Raw genomic sequence first — 21,335 nt, 5'->3', positions numbered from 1 at the left:
TCCCTTAATCTTCATGCCTATAGTACTGATGAGGAAACTGAGGCTCAGAGATCTGCCCAGGTTTGACGGCAGATGGTGGAGCCAGACAGCCTAAGCTCAAGCTCTTTACCCTTGACCATGGCAAAGTCATTCCATCTTTATGCACCCATGTTCTGCACAGCGTTCTTCCATGTGGCCTGATGGGTACAGGTATACAGAGGAGACAGAGGTTGGGGAGCAGGCAGGGGACTACTTGCTGCTCGGGCCTCCAGGTGAGTAGTGCTTTTTAAGAAGCATCCTGCTTGCTTTGTAGTTCCCCTCCTGCCATGCACAGATACTGCTACCTAACTGTGGTCCCTGCCCGAACATGACATGATCAGGGGTTAGGAGGGGGGCAGGACTGATAATGTTTCAGTTCAAGGCCAAGTTCTCTGCTCTAATGCTTGACGGGTGCTACCCCCAGCTGGCAGACCTTGTGGTAGTCACAAGGCCACATTAACAGGGCCTCAGCATTTTAGGGTCACCCTTTCCTCTAATACTACTACCAAGTGACCTGAGCCTCCATCTCACACACTACATAGAACCCAGCAACTTACCCAAGATTTCATGTAGATGGCTTAGAGGTTGTTTTTTTTTTTTTTAAATCCCGCTCAGAGTCTTTGCCTTAAACCAGAGCAATGTAATTAATAATATAAATGTGGGTCTAAATCATTTTATGCCGTTTATCCTTCCTGGTCTATATCGATTTTTCTCTCCTTTATCACTTTTTCCCCTACTTGTTTGGAGGTTAAATGTTGTTTCACCAAGTTGAGGCGTTTCCTTCTTCCTCAAGGTTTCTCAAGATGACCAGACTGCTTCAAGCTGGCCAGTCCCCTCTTGCTGCAATTCTTGCTCCCACTGCTTCCTTGTGTTCATTTCTTGCCTCCTGTTTGCTGTCCTCTTCCCCATTCTCTTCATACATTCACCACAAAGGGTACAGCAACCTTTTACTTAACCATGTAGGTAACAGAGGGTGGAGGGGGTTTCACATTGCTGAACTTCTTAGAGCCCCTTGGCCATGAGAATTCTCTCCGTGCCCATGTCCCTCCTTAGTTCCTAGCGGGTCGCTACACTGGGTCCTCTCTAAGTCCAGGTCTTCTCTCCCAGAGCCCCACTCCCTGCCCCTCACCCTCCTGGACCACTCTACCTACCCTTCCTCTGTCACTGTTCTCACCTTGCCTGGTTTTTCTCCCTGGACTTGTTACCTGAACTCATGGTTAAATCTGCTTACTTGTTAACAGTCTCTTTCCCAGTAAACTCCACAAAGGTGTCCTGCTCACCAAGGTGATCTGAGGCTGGGGCTGGCGCACAGCAGTGAGGACAACAAGGAGTGAGTATTTGTCGAACAAACGGGTGAATGCTGGCAGCTGGGTCCTCAGTGGGAACATCTACCTATCAGTCCCATTGCAGCTGATGCAAAGAGGAGGAAGAGAGGTCTCCTGGGATCCCAGCTCCACCCCAGGTGCCCTCCCTCTGGGTTCCGAAGGGCCCCCCACCTATGGCTGAAAAACTGGACTCAGGGGAGCATGTGGATTAACGTACTAACGTTTTTAATACAGTCTGATCAGATCAATTCACATCACCAGGTCAACCTGGGCCTGCTCACATGTGACACAGCCAAGGTACACGATGTCCCCACCTGCCAGCTCTCCTGCCTTCCTGGCTACCAACAACATTGAAACCCCCTATATCTCCCTGATCAGACTGGCATTTTTAAAATTTTGCATAAAACTATTTCTTCCATAGACTTCAAACAATCAACTAGCCAAGTTAATTATGGTACATCTAAACAAAGTTTAATACTAACCCTAACGTGTGACTGCGGTTTACAAAGAGCTCTGTATCACCTGGGATAGCTTTCAGTAGCAATTCACTACAACTGGTCCTAAAAAATAATAACAATAATAATAATAATTAGAGAATTAAAACCCAACAGCAAGTTGAATGGTGAAAATCACATAAGAACTGGAATTTGGGGTGGGGGTGTCCTCAATAGCTGAGCTTGTCCTAGTAGCAAAATGCTAGCCTCCATGTAGGGCTCAGAGAAAGGTCTGGGGCCCTCCAGGTCAAGAGTCAAGCTCAGGGGCTCTCAGAGGGCACTCACCCCATGGTCCGTGGGATGCTGTAGGCTTCCAGCTTCCTTGAAAACAGTTGGGCATCTGTATTTGTGTAAGTGGGTGGAGACCCTAGATGTGGTTTCTCTTGAAGGATGTGAGAAGGGGGAGGGGACCCAAATCACTGCGGTCCCAGAATGCCATCAGGTGTGGGTTTGGGATTGGGGTCACTAAGAACTGAGCACCAGAAATTCCAGCTTCCGCCCATTAGAGAAACCGGGACTGGTGTTGCCCTGGAGGCCTATGTAGTGTTTTCTGCCCTTATCCCATACCAGGTCTCGCAGATATTCCTGCAGAGTATCAGATGAGAATCTATTTCTAAAGACCACTGAGGGGATGGGTGGTGGAGGGGAAGTGGGGGGTGATAGGCTGGGGGGAAGGGGGAGTTAAAAACGAATAAAAATCTCTCAGCTACAGAACCCAAAGACATTACTTCCCTCCGCATTCACAGCATTTCTCAGCAGTCCCCGGTGGCCATTTCCGTGGGGACACAGCATCTGCCTCACTTCCCCTCAGGCCCCATGGGTTGCTGGTCAACCTCAGGATCTACTAAAGATGACGCAAACGCTGACTGAACAATCTGAAACCCAAAGGACTCGAGGAGAGACATGTTCTGCTGGGGAGAGAAAGGTGAGCCGAGGGCAGGACCCAGGTCCCCCAGGGGGCCCCCAAGGGCCCGCACATGCACCTTCTGGATGTGTTTGTTCAAGTAGGACTTAGAGCGGAAGAAGCTCCCGCATTCAGGGCAGGGGTACTTCTTCTCCCCATCAGACTCCATTTTGTTTTTGGGGACTGCCATGTCACAGGAGAAGGAGCCATTGGTGCTCTGCTTCTCGGGCGTCTTCAGGTCACTGGCATCCGAGAGGTCACCATAGGAGTCGGAGCTCTCAATCGGATCCTGATGTGAGCATTTCTGGCCTTCTAGGAAAAAACAAAACACATAGGAGAGATGAGGCCGGGCTTTGGAGATGCCCCCTCCTGGAGGGGTCGGGAAGGGCCAGCTCACAGGCCTGTGGAGGGCAGCGGATGGCCAGCCACCACCCTGGCAGAACCCCCGGAGGTTCAGCTGGTCAGTCTGGGAGCCTGGTGTGCCTACAGGGGTGAGACAGCAGGGCCCTGGGGCTGCCAGCCTCCCTCGCCGCGGACTCTTCATGCAGGTGCACGTGTATCGCTCACCACCATCTCAGCCTGCTTCAAGGAAGAGGGTACGGAGAGGGGACCTCCACTGCTTCCACCCAGAACAACTCAGAGACCCCCCAGTTCCTAGGTGCTCTGTTGGCTGCCCTTGGGGGTAAGACGGCTGTTCTGAGGATGCTGAGCAGGTACAGCAATGGCCTGACCTCCACACCAGACTAGCTGCGCCCTAGCAAGGCAGAACCAGAGCCTAGAGGTCCTCAACCCGGCAGACCCCACTGGTGGCTGAGACCGAAGCCAGTCCTTTTCCCAATGCTGCAAACACAAGCCCTGCCCTCACCGCCTTCCTGCTGCCAAAACCTACCCAAGGCCAAGCGGCCAAAGCATAGAGATTTAAAAGCAACTCTGAACAACTCAGTCAGCTGACTGTCCCCACGCATGGCTCAGGACAAGCTGGGCCTCGAGACAATCCTCATTGCTCTGCCCTGCCCGGCCCACACTGCAGTCCACCGATCAGCAGCTTCCTGCCTGGGTTCAAAGAGCCATGCCGGGAAGGGAGGTCTGTGATGGGAGCGTGGAGCATGCCATCTCTGCCATCTGCCAAGCCCCTGGCATCATCCCCAAGGCGACAACGTGAAATACCACAGAACAACCTGAGACAACAAGTGAAGGTGGGGCCTGGGGAGCTCCCTGCAGACCAGTTCCAAGTCAGAGGCAGTCACGTAGCTCATTTATCGCCATGCATCTCAAAAACGCAGCCAGAGGCCCTCCAGAAAGGGCCGCTCACAGCAACCAGTCACCCCTACAGAGGGGGAAGCCAGTCCTTGGCTCCCCCTTGCCCACAGGGTGGAAGGAAAAGAAAGCATTCAGCCACAGCTCCACACCATCCTTAAAGGCCACAGGCTACGGACAGGCCCAGAGTGACTCATCATGCAGGGCTTGTCTTCAGCCTTGGGCCCGGGGCATCCCTGCAGGGCTCCAGATAGTGGGGGCTGGCCAGGAGCAAGGGAGGAAGGCTGGGGAAGAGGAGGCGGGGGCTGGATCTTGGCAGTGCCCTAAAGCTTCACTCACGGCCCTGGAGTGAGATACCCACTGTGACTTTCGTCCTGGAGGCCACTGCCACTCAGATCTCAGAGCCTCCTTGAGGCGGCCAGCAAGCCGGCAGCCTTCCCGCCTCCCCACGCCCGGCCCAGCGCCCCCACAACACAGTCTGCGCAGAGAAGCAAAGTGCAGAGCAAGGGGTCGCTTGCCTTTGTTGCCATAGGTCCTGGCGCAGTGGAACGCTGCTCCCCCATTCGGGATGGGCTCCTGGTGCCTGGAGACCTGGGGAAGGGGAACACCGTGGTGGGTTTTAACATGGACCTTTAAGTAGGAGGCAGAGGAGAAACCTAAACAAGACAAAAGGAGATGAGATCCCGCGGCCAGCACAGAGATACCTCTCTGCTTCCCCCATGCCTCTCCTCTGGCCGCTCTGGCTAGCACTCCCAGGTCAGCTGCACCTAGAAGGGGCCCCCTTGTTGGTTCAAAGACGGTTGCAACCACAGAAGCCACCTGGCTCAGGATAGGTGGCACTGTCCTCTGATCGGCTTCTCTGCAGAGCCCGCTCTGCAAGGCTGCGGTGGAGGACTGAGGCCGGCTGGAAGCGTGGCCTGAGATCCTGCTCCTGCCAGGGCTAGAGGCCAAACGCCTCTAGGCTTGCTTGGTGCCTCAGTAGTGAGTGGCTGGAGAAGATGTCTCACAGCCCCAGGTCAGCTGCAGAGACCACGGCTAGAAATGTCGTCAGAAAAGTCATGAGGCTCAAGGGCAGCCACAGGATGCCAGCCAAGAGAATGCCTGCGCGACACGTGTAAGGTAAACTGCACAACAGACCAGACGGAGGCAAGAGGAAATCCCGAAGGATGGCCTCCAGAAGTCTCCCTTCTTCTAGCTAGCAGGACATGTTCTATTTTGCTACTTTCTCACTTTCAGAATAACTGGATTTAATAACTCTTCAGACCTTCCGAGGAACAACAGAAATAGCAAGTTACGCTAAAGGGACTCAGTCAGATCTTATTCGTGGTCATTTTTCTGGTTGGGTTTTGGAGCAGCCATCGGGATTGTCTTTGTCTTTACTTTGGAGGAGGCGCCGTCCAGCCCTCCTGAGGCTGCAGCAGCCCAACCCAGAGGCTCCGGTCAGTTGGAGCCGGGTGGCGTCTCAGGCAGAGTAGATCTTGGGCCAATTTCCACACCAGCCACAGGTCTGAGGGCATGAAACCAGGTAGGCCAGTCAAAGGATACGGACTTGGGTTTTGCAGAAAGTTGTGTCCTCCAGCTCCACCGTGGTCGAGGCTCGGAACATGCCTTCAGCAGGAACTGAAGCGTTTTAGCATAAGGTCCGCCTGGAGCGCTAGGGCCCTTTAATCTACTCCAGATGTGGCTGACACATTCTCAAGTGCTTTTATTCCCCTTGAAAATTACAGTTCTAGGATAACAGTGGGATCCACTCTTAACAGGTCAGAGGCTGCGGAGTACTGTATAATGTCTGCATAAGACTTATTTTTTAAAAATCCGATTTGTCATGGCCTTTCAAATGCTGCTGGAACAGTAATAAAGGTTCACTTTCAGCAAGTGCTAACGGTGTGCCAGGGCCCAGCACACTGCATGCATTCTTCCGTAGAACTCCCCCAGCCACCCTATGAGCTAGAAATTGTGAGTACACCTATTTCGTGGATGAAGAAACAAGAGGGCTGGCGAGGTTAAGTAACTTGCAGTCACACGTGCAGCTACTAGACGGCAGAGCCTGGGCTCCAACCCCAGGACCCTGTGCCACCATGTCCTTAAGCCGAGCAGACTCTTCAGTGGGCCCTGGCCCTGGAACCATCCCTTGAATTTCAGCGGTAGGTTTGTTATCACCATTTACACTTCTGTGCTTCTCTGCCATATTGGTGGGTTAGAACGGCAGCTGCTAGCAGACAGGAGCTAACCTGTGGAAATCTTATTCAACAAACACTCCCCTGGTGATGGCAGCTGGTGGTTTTGGAGGAAAGGGGGACCGAGTGAATTTTCCTTTCATTCCTGATGCAGCTACTTTATAGATTAGGCTGGTCCAGTTGCTGGTGTCCTGCCCTGCCTAGCACAGCGAGTTGTCCTGTGCTGGGACCAAGTAGTCTGCCTCGGGCCAATCACGGGGGACAGACTGGCTTAAAAGGGTCCCATACAAGCATCCCTAAGAGGGAGGCTTCAGTCAGGAATGAAGAGACAAGCCAACAGGAAAGGGGACCTTAGCCCTGTCCCTGGGACTGGTGCTGTGACCCCTGGCAGTCAGCATAAGGTATCACAACTTTCCAGTGCCACCACGACACCACTTTGGAAGGGATTTTCTTTTGCTTTTTAATCCCTGTGGAGCTTCTGAAGTGGTGTGAGGCCCTCTCCATGGTGTACCAGGGCAGGTCCACTGAGATTAAAGGGAACAGGAAAGGAGGAAAGGGGCACCAGGAATTATTATATTTACTCCCTGTGGGAAGAGATCTACTAGGGGAACAGAGCAGATGCTCAATGAAAATTTGCTGTGTTTTCCTGAAAAACAGTCTGAGGAACACATGGCTGGGTCCTCCTGACTTTACCCCAGCTGCAGACTGTACTAACTATAGCAAAACCACATGGCAGGGTGGTACGAGTGGATCCACAGCTGCCACTTAAAGCCCAGAACTTAAACACAGAGCCACTCAGCAGCCAAATGTTAGGCTAAAACAGTAGTCGAATTTCTGAGAAGAATGTATCTTTGAAGCCAGAAATGTTTAGCCGGAATTCTGAACTCACCTGCCCATTCACCAGATTAACCACGAACCAAAGAGGCAGCGTGATCCAGGCACCAGAACAATGAAGACAGTAAGCACACACGTGACTTCACTACAACCAACAAGTCGCCCTCCCTCGCACTCCAAAGATGAAGAATTTACAACCAAAGCTACTATTCCTGCACTGCATTTTCTTGCTCGGTACACTGCAATTTGCACTCCAGAAGCAAATCTCCTCTTGCAAGTTTCACATCCACCCAGGGGTCAGGGACTGCTTTCTTCTTGTCCAAACCCTGACGGAATCATGCCCAACAGAGCTGTGCTGGAGGGAGGCGCTAAGCAGGTTTGTATCAGCTCAGTCCAGGGCGATGGCAGGCTGTCTGTGTCTGTGACTGCCACAGGTAACAACGTGTGTGCTCACCTCTGACCGTGGAGAAGGCTTCTTCTACCTTTAAGCATTGATGTTTGAGTTCTAATGTTGTCTCCATCAAAGGCAGATTTCCAACAAGCCATCCCTCTTTCTCATACCAGTACATGTGCACATACAAAGACCCTGCTATGGAAATTTAGAAAGTAAGGAAGAAAATCATGGCGCTCAACCAGGTCTTTCTCTCCTTCCCACCGTTCAACTCAACTCATTTCCTGATTTGCAAATGAGGAGACAAGCTTTTCTAGCCATCATAACTCCTTCCACTGCAAATAATCTTCCTCTATGGATGGTATGCCCCACAGTCCGGTACGTCTCTAGGACAAAGACAAGGTCATCTGTCTCAAATGTGTGGTTAAGAGCCAGCAGGTTGCCTCTGTTCTCTCTCGTGCTTCATGGCAAAGAGTCATTTGTGTGGCGAAGAAGGGCAGATCTGCAGCAGTGAAGTTGTTGCTACTGAAGGGGTTCAAAAGGCACTAGATCCAGCCGCAACCATCTCACCATCTGGCCGACACCAGCCTTTGCTGGAACCCTTATGGAGACAAGTACATTCATTTATTTTGGTACCTTGTCCTGTATCACAGCCTCGGTGGTGGACAGGATGAAGGATGACCCAGAGTTTTCTGCATTCTGATTCTGGGGTCTTGATGTCTTTGGTATCCATATCCTCTTCCTGGACAAACCACCTTCCTCTTCCTCTTTTTCTTTTTTTCCTCAGGAGTCATCTCCTCCTACTTCTGCCCAATAAATGAGTCTTGAAGTAGAATCCTGTTCCTTCTCTTCTGATACAGACCAAAATTGTTTTCTCTTCCTTCTGTATGCCTAGGGAGGGCCGGACCAGAGCTCTCTTTTTGTCTTCTTGGAGGAATGGGACTTGCCATTCTGACTCTGGGACCCAAAGGGGTTTAGCCTATGATCCAGATCAAGGCTTGGCTTTACTGAGAAAAGGTGGGCTCTGGTTTGACTCTTCTGGCTCCCCCAGCCCAGTCACATGGCCTATGGCTGCTGCCCAAGTCATGACGTACAACAGTAGTTGGCTTTGCCACATCAGCTGTCTCCTAACTGGGTCGACTTTCCCTGCTGTTCCCTGCTGCTCTCAGCTCTTCTTTCCTCCTGAGCTGGGCCCCCCCGGGCTGTGGCCCTGGGTCTCCCATCCAGTTTTTGCCCCACTCTGCAATCTGAGCTAGGCTCTGAGTTTCACCATTAACATCCTTCTCCACTCTCACTGGTTTCCTGCCTCTGGTCTCTGACCTCAGTTCTCAGACGGAGAACCTCAGGCTTGAAAACTTGACCAAGCGCCTGTGGACAGCATGTTGCCAGTTTAGTTATTTATGAGGCATGGGGGCGGGTGATGCTCTCAGGAAGCCAGGTTAGGATGAAGCAAGATAAGAAACCATTTTTTTCTAGAGCTGGGGCAGCCACGGTCAAGATGGTCAGCCACAGCCTGGTAATTCCCTGTGCGCACAACCTCGCTGCTCACTCAGGGGAAGCTCTTGCCAGAAAGGGTCCGACTGACACGTCAGAAAATAGGACAGACGCTTCAGAAGTTTTTATGACTGCCTCCCCGCTCTCACAGCAGGTTTCCCGGTGGTACAAATACCAGTATCCAGTGGACTTCGTGGCAAACCCCAGGTGTGCAGTCCCAAGAAAGGCCCCAGCTCCAGGGCACCAAGGACACCCAGCGACCCTGCAGTCTCTCTCCACCAGTGGCCTCAGGCCACATGGAGACAGCACAGGCCCCCAAAGGTGCCAGCCAAGGACTGCAGGGGTGTTGTGCTCCAAACCAGTCAGTGAGCTGTGTCTTTCCTAACATGGTCACAGAGTATAAGGACGGGACCTCCCAAGTGTGCAGCTCCTTGTGGGGAGTTCAGAGAACTTTCACCTACCTTGTCTCCTGGGATCATCACAACAACCCCATGAGGCGGGCAAGGTGCGGGTGTTCTTAACCCCTTTTAAGTGATGAAGAAACTGAGGCTTAGAAAGGGGAAGGGAGAGCTCAAGGTCACAGAGTGTAGGGCAAGGCAAGAGGGCAAGTTAGGAGGGGTGTGGACTAAACCCTGGGTCCCCTGACTCCAGTTCAGTACTCAGTCCACTAATCCATACCCAAGACTTCCAGAGGCATCGGGACAAGACTGTCCCAGGAGAAAGGACTTCCCAGCAACGTCCGCACCTGGCCAAAGCAAGCGCACCGTGCAGAAGCATCTTCGCACCCACCACAGACGGCTGCCCCGACCACCTTCAGCACAGATCCGGCGCAAGCCTCCTCCGCTGACACTGTGCTTGCACGGCACAAACCTTAGCCCTCCAACCATCAACAAGCCCTGGCGGCAGCTCAGGGTTAGGCCTGACTTCATCAACACAGCACTGGGGCCACAGAGCCAGACTCCACCTAGGCCAACCTCGGCCTCAAGCACGCTGTCCTGCTCAGAGCACATTCCACTTTCCTGTCTCATCAAGGCCACAGTCTACTTGGGTTTGGGCCCTTTTCTGACCGTCTGTTAGAAACTTTCTGCCCCTTGTCCATCTCCAGACTCAACCTCCTTCCTTGGTTGTTGAATTTCACATGCCAGTGAATCAGCCAGCAAAAGCTCTCAAGCAGCACCCCCTTTTCCCCCACCTCTTGGGGCCTAACGACTCTCCCACTGACCTCAGGAGTTCAGTGGTGTCTACGAAATGTATCCATCGTGCCATCTGCACAGCACATGTGTTAACGAGCCCAGGCTTGGAAACCGTGCTCTCTCCTTCCGTTCCCACTTGCTGTTCTCCTGGGAACTCCTATTCCAAGCTTCCCAAGGACGGGAAGGAAGAGGTGGGGCTAGCTGGGCGATGAAGGTGTTTATCGTTCAGTGGGAAGGGAGGGCCAGCCGTGCAAGGAGTGGAGTCTGAGGCAAGGTGATCAAGACACCCCTGGCCTCCCACACAAGCTCAGGCCCAGCCCCTGGAAGTGAGGAAATAGCAGGGAGATTACCTCGGTTACAGATACTGCAGAAGTTGCTGGGCCCCTCGCTGTGCTTCTTCAGGTGGTCTGCCATGTACGCTGCCCGCAAGTACTTCCCACACACCTGGCAGGGCACCTTATCTTCATGACAGGCCAGGTGGGAGCGCAAACGGTCTCGAGTGGCGAAAGACGCATTGCAGGTCTGAGGGCAGAAAGGAAAACAAGATGAGGTGAAAATGGGCATCACACTCCTGACTCCCCACCGAGCACACCAGGAAACAGAATCTGTTTCCCGCCAACGCAGGGAATCCCTGTGTAAAGAGAGCTTCACATGTGGCCCACGCTTCCTCCCCAGAAGGCAAGTAAGCTGCTCTTATTTCCCATGATGCCTCCTCATGAGACCCCTGAGTTGGCCACCACAACGTGCCCAGAACATGGCACACTAGGTGTCATGCTCCTTTACAAATGAAGATGAGGCATTTGCTCCCTCTTAAACAAGAAGAACTGACTTCAGTAGCACCGACTGTGAGTGAACGTATAGAAGGTAAGTAGGCATATGAACAGATTCCTGTCCTCCGTCCTGGGTTTTCCCTATTTGCTTTGTACAAAGAATTCAATTTCTCCACTTTATTCGAAAGTGATGTTAGAAAACAAAATAAAAAATCAAACGTGAGGGCGCCTGGGTGGCTCAGTTGGTTAGGCGACTGCTTTCAGCTCAGGTCATGATCCTGGAGTCCCGGGATCGAGTCCCGCATCGGGCTCCCAGCTCCATGGGGAGTCTGCTTCTCTCTCTGATCTTCTCGCTCATACTCTCTCTCACTGTCTCTCTCTCAAATAAATAAATAAAATATTTTTAAAAAAATCAAACGTGCCATTAGTCTTGGCCACAGGGAAACGGAAAGGAAAGGCAGGACAAAGCACAGAGATAGCTCCTTATAATATTCTGGTGAGTTTGTACTGAGAAAGCAGCCTATAAAATGATAGTGTCAATTCTGCTAACGTGAGAATTAGCAGAGAGAAGGAAGGCCACACGATTCAGGAGCATTTGTGGGACATTAAGCTGGGGAAGTGCTGGTAATAACAAGAATGATACCACCCCACGTTGATCGAGCATGCATTCTACGCCTGCCTGGCATACGGGCACTCATCTCATGCAAGCCATCCTTACAGGGGCCCTCCGAGACAGGCCGTGTTATTACCCTCTAAGAGAATGTGGCCATAGAAAACCATGGTGTGATCTCAGCCAGATCCCAGGAGCGGATGACTCAGGAGCTGAGGGTCAGCACCGGCATCCTAGGAGGCAGCCTCAGGTCCCCAGGCATTTCCTGTCCCTGAGGCCCTGACTTAGTCTCAGTCCATGACCTCTCCCCCAACAGCCCTTCTTCATCTGAGGGCTTGCCCAGGCACCCTAGCCCTGGAGGTCACAGAATGTCAGGGAAGTTGTTGGGGGAGTTCAGTCTGGAGACTTTCAAAACTATTTTGGTTCCATGGAGATGTTTCAGAGGTTCATGTCAAGTTTGACTCCTTTCTCTATGTGTGTGTGTGCTTACTATTTTAGAACTCCTACAAGAAAGCAACATTCACCTTTAAATGCTTTACAGCACGAATATCAACCCACTGAAGAAGACCCACCACCCCATTTACTCAGTAGAATGGAGGTGCACCTGCCGTCTATTTGACAGAGGCACTTCCTAAGATCCCAGGACTCAGGGTAAATGTCTGACCACCGTCACCATGTACAAATGTTTATATCCTTACTGCATACAGTCAAAGCAAGTAGCCGGTATATGGGATACTGTCTTTGAGGCTAAAGACGCTGCGGTTCCTACTCCAGTCCCAAATGTCTGTGTGCATCAGGATATGCTCTGCTGCTTTCAGTCATCGTCTCTAAGTAACTGCTACCCATTTGAACCAAACACTTTAATGCTAATGAAATACTGGCTTTATCTGTTTTATCCACTGAGTTGATTCATTTGACAAATGAGGAAGCTGAGTTTGGTGAATGATTGGCCCCAAGCACATGACTCAGCTACTAGATGAAGCTGTGGTCAAAACCTTGTCGCTGCCAGGCCAGCAGCCAACCTACCCTCCCGGCTTCCCTGAGGTCTTCCTCCCTTCCCCACTCCACAGCTGGGCAGACAGAGGCCCGAGGAGATCCAGGCCGGCTGGGAGGTGAACCAGCCCCTGAGCCGGTGCTCTTCCCATCTCCAGACTCAGCTGGGATATAGCTTCTGGTGACGGAAAGGTACTGATGCTTCTTAACAGTGTGTGCGGTGGCCAGGACTCCCCTGAAAGGGAGAGGTGACAGCATTTGTGCAGAGAAACTGGAGCACTCAGGTGACTCAGGAAGCATCATGGGCCCTTGGTCTCCTGGCCACGGGTGGTCTCCTCCTCAGTCAGGGACCTCTTGACCCAATCACAGATGACAGTGGGGGAAAAGTTCCATCTTCCACCCAGCCCACCAGCCTTGTAAACCAGAGCAAGGGCTGCCAAAAACACCCCAAGGGAGGGGGATGCACCTGACAAGTTATCTGGGGATAGTCTGCCAGCTTTGCCAACCAGTGACCTGAGGACGAGCCTTCCAACGAGAGGCAGTGTGGGCTATGCCTAAGAAGTCAAAGGAACCAAACATGGGCCAGGTGTAAGAAAATGCGGCGAAGGCACACATTCAGACTCTTCGGCGGTCCCTGGGAGAGGCACCACTAGGGGAATGTGAAAGCAATGCCTTGTTTCTCCTGCCAACCTCCTTTTGGGGTCTGTCCCTTAGCACTGCCTGTCATACTGTACTACCTAAAGATAACAGACAGACAAACCTCAATTATCCACAAGTGTATTATCCATTTGAGGGATTAGCTAGGCAAAATTAAAATCCCAGACCAAGCCGACTCCCTCCCCCCATTGATTATCTCTCAAGGAATGAAAGCTAACTTTAGCCTGAACAAACATAATTAGGAATGTAAATCTGCCGCTCGGAGGGGGAAAAAAAAACCAAAACCCACAAACACAACAAAAACTTTCACTGTATTACAACGCCAAGCTGGAGTTGGCTTCTCTGAGCCAGAACTGACCTTTCATGACTGAGTCCCCAAGGTTTTCTGGGGGGGAATTGTTGAAGTGTACAAGCCCGAGTCTAGGCCTGTCAGAAGCTCAAACAACACAGAACATGAAGAGCCTGGTCACACGACACAGAAGAGTGGCCAAAGGAGAGACAGATCTCAAAGGGGACACTTAGAATCTGTATAGCGGGGCCACTCAGGAGAAAGGCACTTCTCATCCTGGAGACAGAGAGAAGACACAGCGACCCTGATGGGACAAGAGTGAGCCAGGACAGCATGCTCTGATCACCCCTGATATTTGGAATGGCTGCCATCTTGGCCTCGGCCCTGTGCCCAGGCATTGTTGTTAGGAGCACACCTGCCAGGTCCCAGCCCAGCAACCCTGAGCTTGGGTCTCCTCTGGTCTTCCCCACTCAATACTGAGTCTCAGCCATGCTCCCTTCAGCCCCTAACAGTTTCTCCCCATCCCAGAATGCCTAAAGCTTTTTTCCCTAAGAGTTGAACAGCTCAGAAATGGGGCCCAAATGGTATTGGGGACACTAGCGTACACCCAACCTTTGGTGGCCTTTGAAGTCTGGCAGCCTGGAGGTGGGGGGAGGGGGTGTGGTCTCAAGCGGTCTTTTTTATAGCCCTGGAAAAGTCTAAGGGCAATACATGGAGGCCCAGTGCCATTGGCCTCACTGGCCCCTTTCTTCTTGGGAGTGTCAGGCCCCTTGTCCTCACTTCAATTCACTCCTTCTCTAATGAGCTATCCTCCAGCCCAAACCACCCCAACTAGCCCCTGAGAAGTGGGGTCACTAAAAGTATGGGAGAGGTCTTGAGTTGCTCTAGTCTCTTGCCTTCAGGCTGAACTCCATGTGGGGGAAATGTCCCGGCCCCACTGTGGCCATTAAGCCAGCAGCGGCGCCTGAGGCATCTGAGCCGGTTAAGGACACTCAGGCCAAGCCCCGAGGAGATGTGTGTGTCACTGACAAGCCTGAGGCTTCATACCCCAACATTCAGATGGTCTTTCCACTCAAGCTGTGGCACCAGTCTCTTTTACTGGCCCCTTCTGTCATCTGTGGCATCAGGAAAGGTGGAGAGGTATAACCTGGGCCCAGCTCTTGTCCAGGGAACCAACTCCCAGAGAGCCATCTCTTCACCTCTCATGCTTTCAGAATATTCACCGTGCCAAACAGATGCCCCCGCTGTTTAACCAAGCGCTGACACACTGGCCAGCCTGCCCAGAGCAGGACAGCCAGCGTATCTTCACCTGCTGGGTCATCATTACGGGAGTTCTGGCTAGGGGGGGGGGGGGGGGGGCCAGGGGGTCGGTGTGGGGGGGGGGGGGGGGGGGGGGGGGGCGGGGCAGGAGTAGGCTCCATACGTACACCGAGGGACAATGATGTCAGTGTTATGACAGAGACCAAGGACAAAACACACAAAGCCTCAAATGTTAGAATGAAAACTTTTATCATCACTCCTGTTATCCCCGCGGAGGCAGCAGGGGCTAAAGGGCATCTCACTGGGATCCGGGAAGGGGCAGGGGGAATCTACATCTGCTTTATCAGCCCCCAAAGCCATATATTGGGGTGACCCAGTATAAAGCTACTGGTTAGTCTAGTTCCTGAGCAGACCTGCTAGTAAACCTCAAAAACAAAGAAGTTGAATTCACTAGCCAGAAATGAAAGCGGGACCTGTCTGAGTGGGAAGGGAAGAGGGCAGCATGGGTTGACCCAGCTGGAGTTGCTCCATTCTCCTCTGGAGGGGAATTCACCCCTAGAGTTGGGGAAGGGGTGGCCAAGCCCCATTCTAGAAACCCCACACCTTACAGGACGTGATGCTAGGAGAGGGGAAGCTCGTAAGCCCATGACTTGGTTCTTGGGAAAGCACCAACCTCTACAATCACCCAGGCAAGGACAGATACCCAGGGGTGCCATCTGTTAAAGGGGGAGAAAAAGGGAAGAGAACCCAGAAAGAAACCTGGAGGGTGTGGGGGGACCCAGAAAGGAGCTCCTTACTACCCCTGGGGTCCCTGAGCTGGGGAAGACTCCAAATCACACAGGAAGGAGCTGGGCACGGTGGGCAGGAACCATTTTGCTGGCCTCTCCCAAAAGCAGGGGTCTCAGAGCAACCGCCATTCCCATTCCCCTCCACAGAAAAACCTTCTCTGGGGAGGCCCAGGCTAGCCTACAGGCCACTGGGTAAAGGCCCGGCTGCCCTCTGAGGCAGTCCAGCCCTGCCTCAGATATCCCGGCGGGGCTGGGCAGAAGAGAGCGCTGCTGGAGTGTGCTGGGCCCAGGTTTTCAAGGGCTGGGAATGATTTTTTTAGAGAAAGGGAAAAGGCGGTGTCAGGAACCGAATGGGACGACCTCCACAAAGCAGGCTGGGCAAAGTCCCATGATGGCAGGTCGCTAGGAAGAGATTCCAGGGGCGGCAGGCCGCTGCTGCTCCCAACCCACACCTGGAAAAAGGGCAGAGAGTGCAGGTTACCCCCCTAGGCCACCGGGCACGACCCCACTGCCCTCTGGGCTCCTCCTACTCTGCCAGGCTGCTCAGCACACTACCTGGGAGAGTCAGAATGTGCTCTGTGATTAGAGAATCAGAGACAGAGAGAAGGCAGCGAGGCACAGATGGATCCCAGCATGCCCACCCAGGGTCGTCGTCCTCGGGGGGAGGCCACCTAGCCTGGCTGGCTGTGAACACTGTCCACACCAGGCCCCCTCGATGCCCGACTTACAGCACGTCCATTCCTCCCTGCAGGTCTCCCTGAACCCTCCCTCCTTGCCACCAACAGGACACCAGAAGCAGGTTACCCTACCAGAGGCTATACCAGAACCCCACCACTCTGTTTCCCCCTCAGACGGCGGGAACTTGGCACTGGAAGGGGGATGGTCAAGGAGAAGATAGAGGTGTTTTCCATCCACACAGGAACGCTCAGTGGCCAGGAGAGGACATGCAATTTTCTGGGTACCACAAGGCCCCCAGATATTGCTGAAGCAGACAAACCAAGGGTAAGAATCTTGCCCAGCCTTCCCTACCCACTGCTACACAAAGAGCTCACAAGGAGAGGAAGCCACCTTCCTCCCCAGTCCTCAGAAGTCCTGGCTGTTTGCACACATGGCTCGGGATGGGTTAAACAGGTGCCAGTGCTCAAAGAATGAGACCGTCCACTCTCGTCCTCCTACACTGTCATTCCTACTGCCACCCCTCATGCCCTAAGCTCAAGGAACCCAGGTCAGGCTGCCTGGCAGACAAGGGGAAGCGCTATTAGTTGGACCACCAGGAGCTCTTCACAAACGCTTCCCGCTTCCCGCTCCACGGTGGCTCCTGCAAACTGCTGGGAACCAGAACCTAGGCCCAATGGGGAGACAGTGCCCCCAGGACGACACTCGTGCAATGTGGCCCACCATCCAAGGAACTGGCAAATGCCAGGAGAGGAAAGCCAAGCAAAAGAGCGAAGACAGAGACAGGGTGGGAACCAGGACCCAGCAACCAGGAGGGAGGGGACATCAGCGGTGGGGGGAAGGGGGCTGGGGGGAAGAACAAAGGAGAAAAGCAGTCGGAGGGTGGAGGGACAGAGGGGGAGGTGTGCAAAGCGGTGGTGGTCAGTCAGCCGGCCCAGCACACATATCAGCTGGCTTGTGGCTGGGCTGTGAGAACAGCAACATTCTCTTTCAGCCCATCTCTGCTCTGGCCCCGACCCCTACCTGACACTTGTGAGGCCGCTCAGAAGTGTGCACCTGCTTGATATGTCCGTTCAAGTGATCAGGCCTGGAAAAGAGAACCGAGAGAGACTTTTAAAAAAAGAACTCAAAAGATGGGACCACAAACTTGGCCAGACTCCCCACCTATACCTGCACACACGAATGGAGAGGACTCCCTCTTCCCCATCCCAGCATGACAAAGACAAAGTCACCACCCAGCTCCATAGGCCCAGGCCTCTCTACCCCGGTTTTTTTCTAGAGGGGGAAGGGAAGTGAGTGTTTGTCTCTGACCTTGCCTAGCCATTCCCACCCCCCTCCCCTGCCCCAGCTCAAATGATTTCTAGGACCAGAAGAGGTGGCTTTAGAATGAGACAAGGCTGCCTTACTGAAGCCTTTCTGGGAGGGGGTATGTGTGACTCATTGTCCTTACTAAAGCCCCTTAGAAACTCAGTATTCCCCTCCCCCAGCCTCTCCCACCAGGGCAGCCAATGAATGCCACCCGGATGGAATTCACTCCCCAGAGGCCAAGGGATAGAGCCTTAAGTCCCCAGCTGGGCTGGTAAACCAGATGCCCGCCAGAGCAGGTGGGCAGGGGCTGCCTGACCGGTAAGACTGGTTTCTGGTTGGGGCCCCTCCAAGGGAGTTCTCCATCCGTAGGTTCATATACCCACAAGGTCCTCAGTATCCAGGCAAGTTAAAACCAGCCTTTTATTCTGAATATTCTCTTAAGAGGAAAAACAAAACAATCTTTTGCTCCCAGGCAAGTTCTCAGTTCCCTAGCAGGCTCACTAACAAGTGAATCTAAAAAGACATTCTGGCCCCCTCCTCTCTGTCCTAAAAACATAGAGGGTATCTGTGGGTCCAGTTAGGCTCTGGAGCCAGCAGGTCAGAGCAAATCAAAGATTCTGGCGCTAAGAGACTCTGGGTACAGAACTCTGTGCCCCCTGATCCCATGAGGGTGTGAGGGACGAATCTTGAGTCTGCCTATCCAGGATAGCTAGAGCTCTGTGGGTGGGGGTGGGGGGATTTCGTGGCACGGAGCATAAGGAGTCCCAGATATACTTGTTTCAGTCCCTCCCTCAGCAGCCATTCAAGCAGGGAAAGTCGCTGGAGGAAAAGCCTCCCGCCCCCAGAGGGGGCCCCACGCCTGGTGCCGGAAACACAAAGGGAGCCCAGGGAGAAGAATGGTGAGGCCCGGTGGCTGTGGCCTGAGAAATCCAGCCCCTTCCCAAAAGGCCCAAAGGAAGACAGACAGTAGGGCACGCCTAGTGCCACAGAACTTCCCTGTGGGAAGAGAAAGCAGCTCTTGGCCACAAAACCAGGGCCATTAAAATTCTCTTCCCAAACCTATTATAGCCCTAGAGGGTCAAGTGACTCCCACAAATCCCACACCCCCGATCTCAGCAAGAAACTGTCCTATGAGGCAGGAATAGGATAGGTCATGGGGTAGGGAGCACCATTCCTCACCTGGAGAAGCCTTTCCCACAGCTCTGGCAGATGTAGGGCTTGCCCACCGACCCGTCGTGGGATCGCACATGATAGGACATGCGATCTTTTCTCTTGAACCGCAGCCCACACACTGGGCAGGAATAGGGCTTCTCCCCCGAATGGGAAAGCTTGTGCCGATTGAGATGGTACACGTCACGGAAGATCTTGCCGCAGATCTCACATGCCACCTGCTTCCTGGTCCGGCTCCTCTTTCGGGGGCCGTCGGGGTCCTCAGAGATGGGTAGCCCATTCTCACCCAGCCTCGGTGGAGGAAGGTCGATATAGCCCAGCTGGAGGCTGGTGACACCATGCTGGGCCTCATGCTGCCGGAGCCGGTTGGCATCAGTGAACACCTTCCCACACAGGCCACATGGAAGGATGCCCGCCTCCCTCAGGCCCCCTGGGGACCCGAACATTGAGTCCAGCAGGTTGGCCTTCCTTGGGCGGCCCCGGCCTCGCTTGCCAGTCAGGGGAGGGGCACTGGATGCCACATTGGGGAATGGGGAAGTCAGCAGTTGGGGGGATAGGGGTCCGGCCACCATGGGCAAGCGGTCCACCCCAGGTAACACAGGCAGGGAGGCTTGGCTCGCAATCGCTGCACCAGCAGCCCGGGCTGCCTCCTCCTCGGGCTGCATGCTGCCTGCGATGCCATTGCTGTTGGCTGCCAAGGCTGCCCCGTTGGTCATGTCCAAAGGGAAGCCCAAGTCCGAGGTTCCAGGGGGACGAAAGAGCATGATGTCTGCCCGGGCAGGGGGCACCAGGATCTGCACATTAGACTGTTTGATGACTTCCTGGCAGATCTCAATGACCGACCTCATCAGTAGGAACTTGGCAGCCGTCATGAGCTCGGGGAAGCTCTCCAGGCGAACCACGATGCGGGAAGTGTAAGCGAAGTCCAGGATGTCCCCGAACACCTTGGAGCTGATGGTGTGCATCTCCAGCTCCCGGCTACCCCCAGCCCCGCCGCCTGGGGCTGCCGCTGCGCCCCCCACGTCAGCGGGACCCCCGTCTGCAGCTCCGCCGTCGCCCAACTGGGCGCTGAACACCGACTCAAAGTACTCGCTGCAGGCGGCCAGCACCGCGCGGTGCGCTGGGAAGCTCTCGTCGCCCACCCGCAGGAGCACGTCGCAGAAGCGCCCGCCGTTTTTGCGCTGCTGGTTCAGGTTGTGCAGCATCTCCGTGCTGTGCCTGCTCACCTGGTAGGTGTAGCAGCCCGATGGGCCGCAGGAAGCGTCGTTCACCCGCTCCATGGCCGCCGCCCCCTCCCCACAAACCGGGCCGCGGCACTCGCCCGCCCCCCTCCCTTCCCCTAGGCAGCGAAAAGCGGGGCGCAACGGACGTATCTACACTCCCCACACGTGCCGGCCCGGGGCTCTGTAGTCTCGCAGGTGCGCCGAGCGCACACGCACCCTGCCCGGATCGGACTGTCTAGACTGCAGGGCGCACCACCTCCCACATAGCTGCCCCCACCCCTGCTGGACTGAGCGCTCCTCTCTCCTCTCCGCCTGCCCGCCTCCCCTCCCAGGTCTACCTCCGGGGGGGTACGCGAGCAAAGAGGTGCGCCCCTCCTGCAAACACTCCTGCCACCTCCCCTCCCGCCCGCCAGGCGGCGCCGGCGCGCAGCCAAAAGGAGCGCGCGCGCGCGGAGAGGAGGCGGAGGGGTCTGCCGCGCAGGCGTGCGCGCGCGCGCCGCGGCTTTTCCCGGGCCCGCTGGGGGCGCGCGCTGCGTCCCCTGCAAAGCGCGAGCCGGGGCGGGGGCGCCGGAGCGGAGGAAACAAAAGGCGAAGGCGGCGGCGGTGGGGCGCGCACGGGGGCGGCAGCGCGGGCCTGGTCCCGGAGCCTGGCGGGCGGTGGCGACGGCGAACGCTGGAGCGAGCGGGCGGTGGCAGCTGCAGGGTGGGCCCTTCCCCGGGCTGGGCGAAGACGGCGGCGGAGCGGCGGCGCTGCGGCCCCGGCCTCCGTGTGTTCGGAGCGGAGGAAAGATGGCAGCGGCTGCACTTCCTCTTGCACTTTCACCCCTGGGGGGAGGAGAAGGAGGGGGCGATACCAACAACACCCCCCCCTCTCGCTTGCAGGGAAAAAAAAAAAGAAACGGCGAGCTCGGCGTGGGGGGCCCCTGGCGCCCCCGGTCCTGCACGTGCGCACCCGGATCCCTGGCCCGGGCCGCCCCGCGCTGCAAACTTTCCACTTTCTTTGTGCCGAGCGCCCCCCCCTCACCCAGCCGAGGATGCACGTCCCCCCTTCCCTATTTATACACCCCCCCCGCAGCTCCGCTCCCCCCGCTTCCTGCCCCCCCTCCCCATTCCCCAGCTCCGCCAATGCTGGCGCAGACTGAGCCCCCGTCCGGCCCCCGCCTCCCCACCCCGCCCGCGGGGCCGGGGGCTGCAGTCTCAGCCCCCCCGGACCAATGCAAACGAAGCACCAAGCCAGCAAACCAGCTCCCACTGTCCCTCCCTCCCCGCCGAGAGTGGCGGCGAGCGGACGAGAGGGAGGGGTGAGCGACCGAGGGGTGCAGATCTGAGCCCCCCAGCCTTTGCTGTGCGCCCGTAAGTCGAGCGGGCGTCGGTTGCCCTCCGGTGCCCCACTTTGATGCGCGAAATCCCCAGAAGTCGCCTGCGACCGCCTCCCTGCTCGCAACCCCAGCGAGGGCCCGGGGTCCTGGCTGGGGGCAGGCCGAACCGAAGGGGCTGCGTGCCTG

The 21,335-nt window shown here is 55.0% G+C and overlaps 1 protein-coding gene across 4 annotated transcripts; it reads right to left on the bottom strand.

The window, feature by feature from the left end:
* Nucleotides 1-1,547: 1,547 nt before the first annotated feature.
* Nucleotides 1,548-20,604, bottom strand: LOC111160029 (POZ/BTB and AT hook containing zinc finger 1). 4 transcript variants are annotated; one of them, XM_022522795.1, is made up of 5 exons: nt 18,617-20,602; nt 17,153-17,216; nt 10,438-10,609; nt 4,517-4,654; nt 1,548-3,053 (listed from the first exon to the last, which is right to left on the bottom strand). In XM_022522795.1, exons 1-5 carry the CDS (start codon nt 19,885-19,887, stop codon nt 2,635-2,637), a joined length of 2,064 nt encoding a protein of 687 aa, XP_022378503.1. In that variant the 5' UTR covers nt 19,888-20,602; the 3' UTR covers nt 1,548-2,634. The 4 variants fall into 4 exon arrangements, with proteins under 4 accessions (XP_022378503.1, XP_022378504.1, XP_022378505.1 ...); XM_022522797.1 differs by having other exon boundaries at nt 2,790-3,053; nt 4,517-4,589; XM_022522796.1 differs by lacking the exon at nt 4,517-4,654.
* Nucleotides 20,605-21,335: the final 731 nt, after the last annotated feature.

This window comes from Enhydra lutris, unplaced genomic scaffold, assembly GCF_002288905.1.
Source record: "Enhydra lutris kenyoni isolate GAN:26980312 unplaced genomic scaffold, ASM228890v2 scaffoldscaffold73, whole genome shotgun sequence".
In the NCBI taxonomy this organism is placed as follows: Eukaryota; Metazoa; Chordata; class Mammalia; order Carnivora; family Mustelidae; genus Enhydra; species Enhydra lutris.
Note: the sequence above shows the minus strand (reverse complement) of the source record. Positions and strands in the feature narration are given on the sequence as shown.

Coding starts and splice junctions, on each gene's coding strand:
- LOC111160029 (XM_022522795.1), bottom strand. CDS start 19,887: ATGGAGCGGGTGAACGACGCTTCCTGCGGCCCATCGGGCTGCTACACC. Junction 10,610..17,152: donor AGCGGCCTCACAAGTGTCAG/GTAGGGGTCGGG, acceptor TTCTGCCCTCAG/ACCTGCAATGCGTCTTTCGC. Junction 4,655..10,437: donor CTGCAGTATCTGTAACCGAG/GTAATCTCCCTG, acceptor TGTCTTGTTTAG/GTTTCTCCTCTGCCTCCTAC.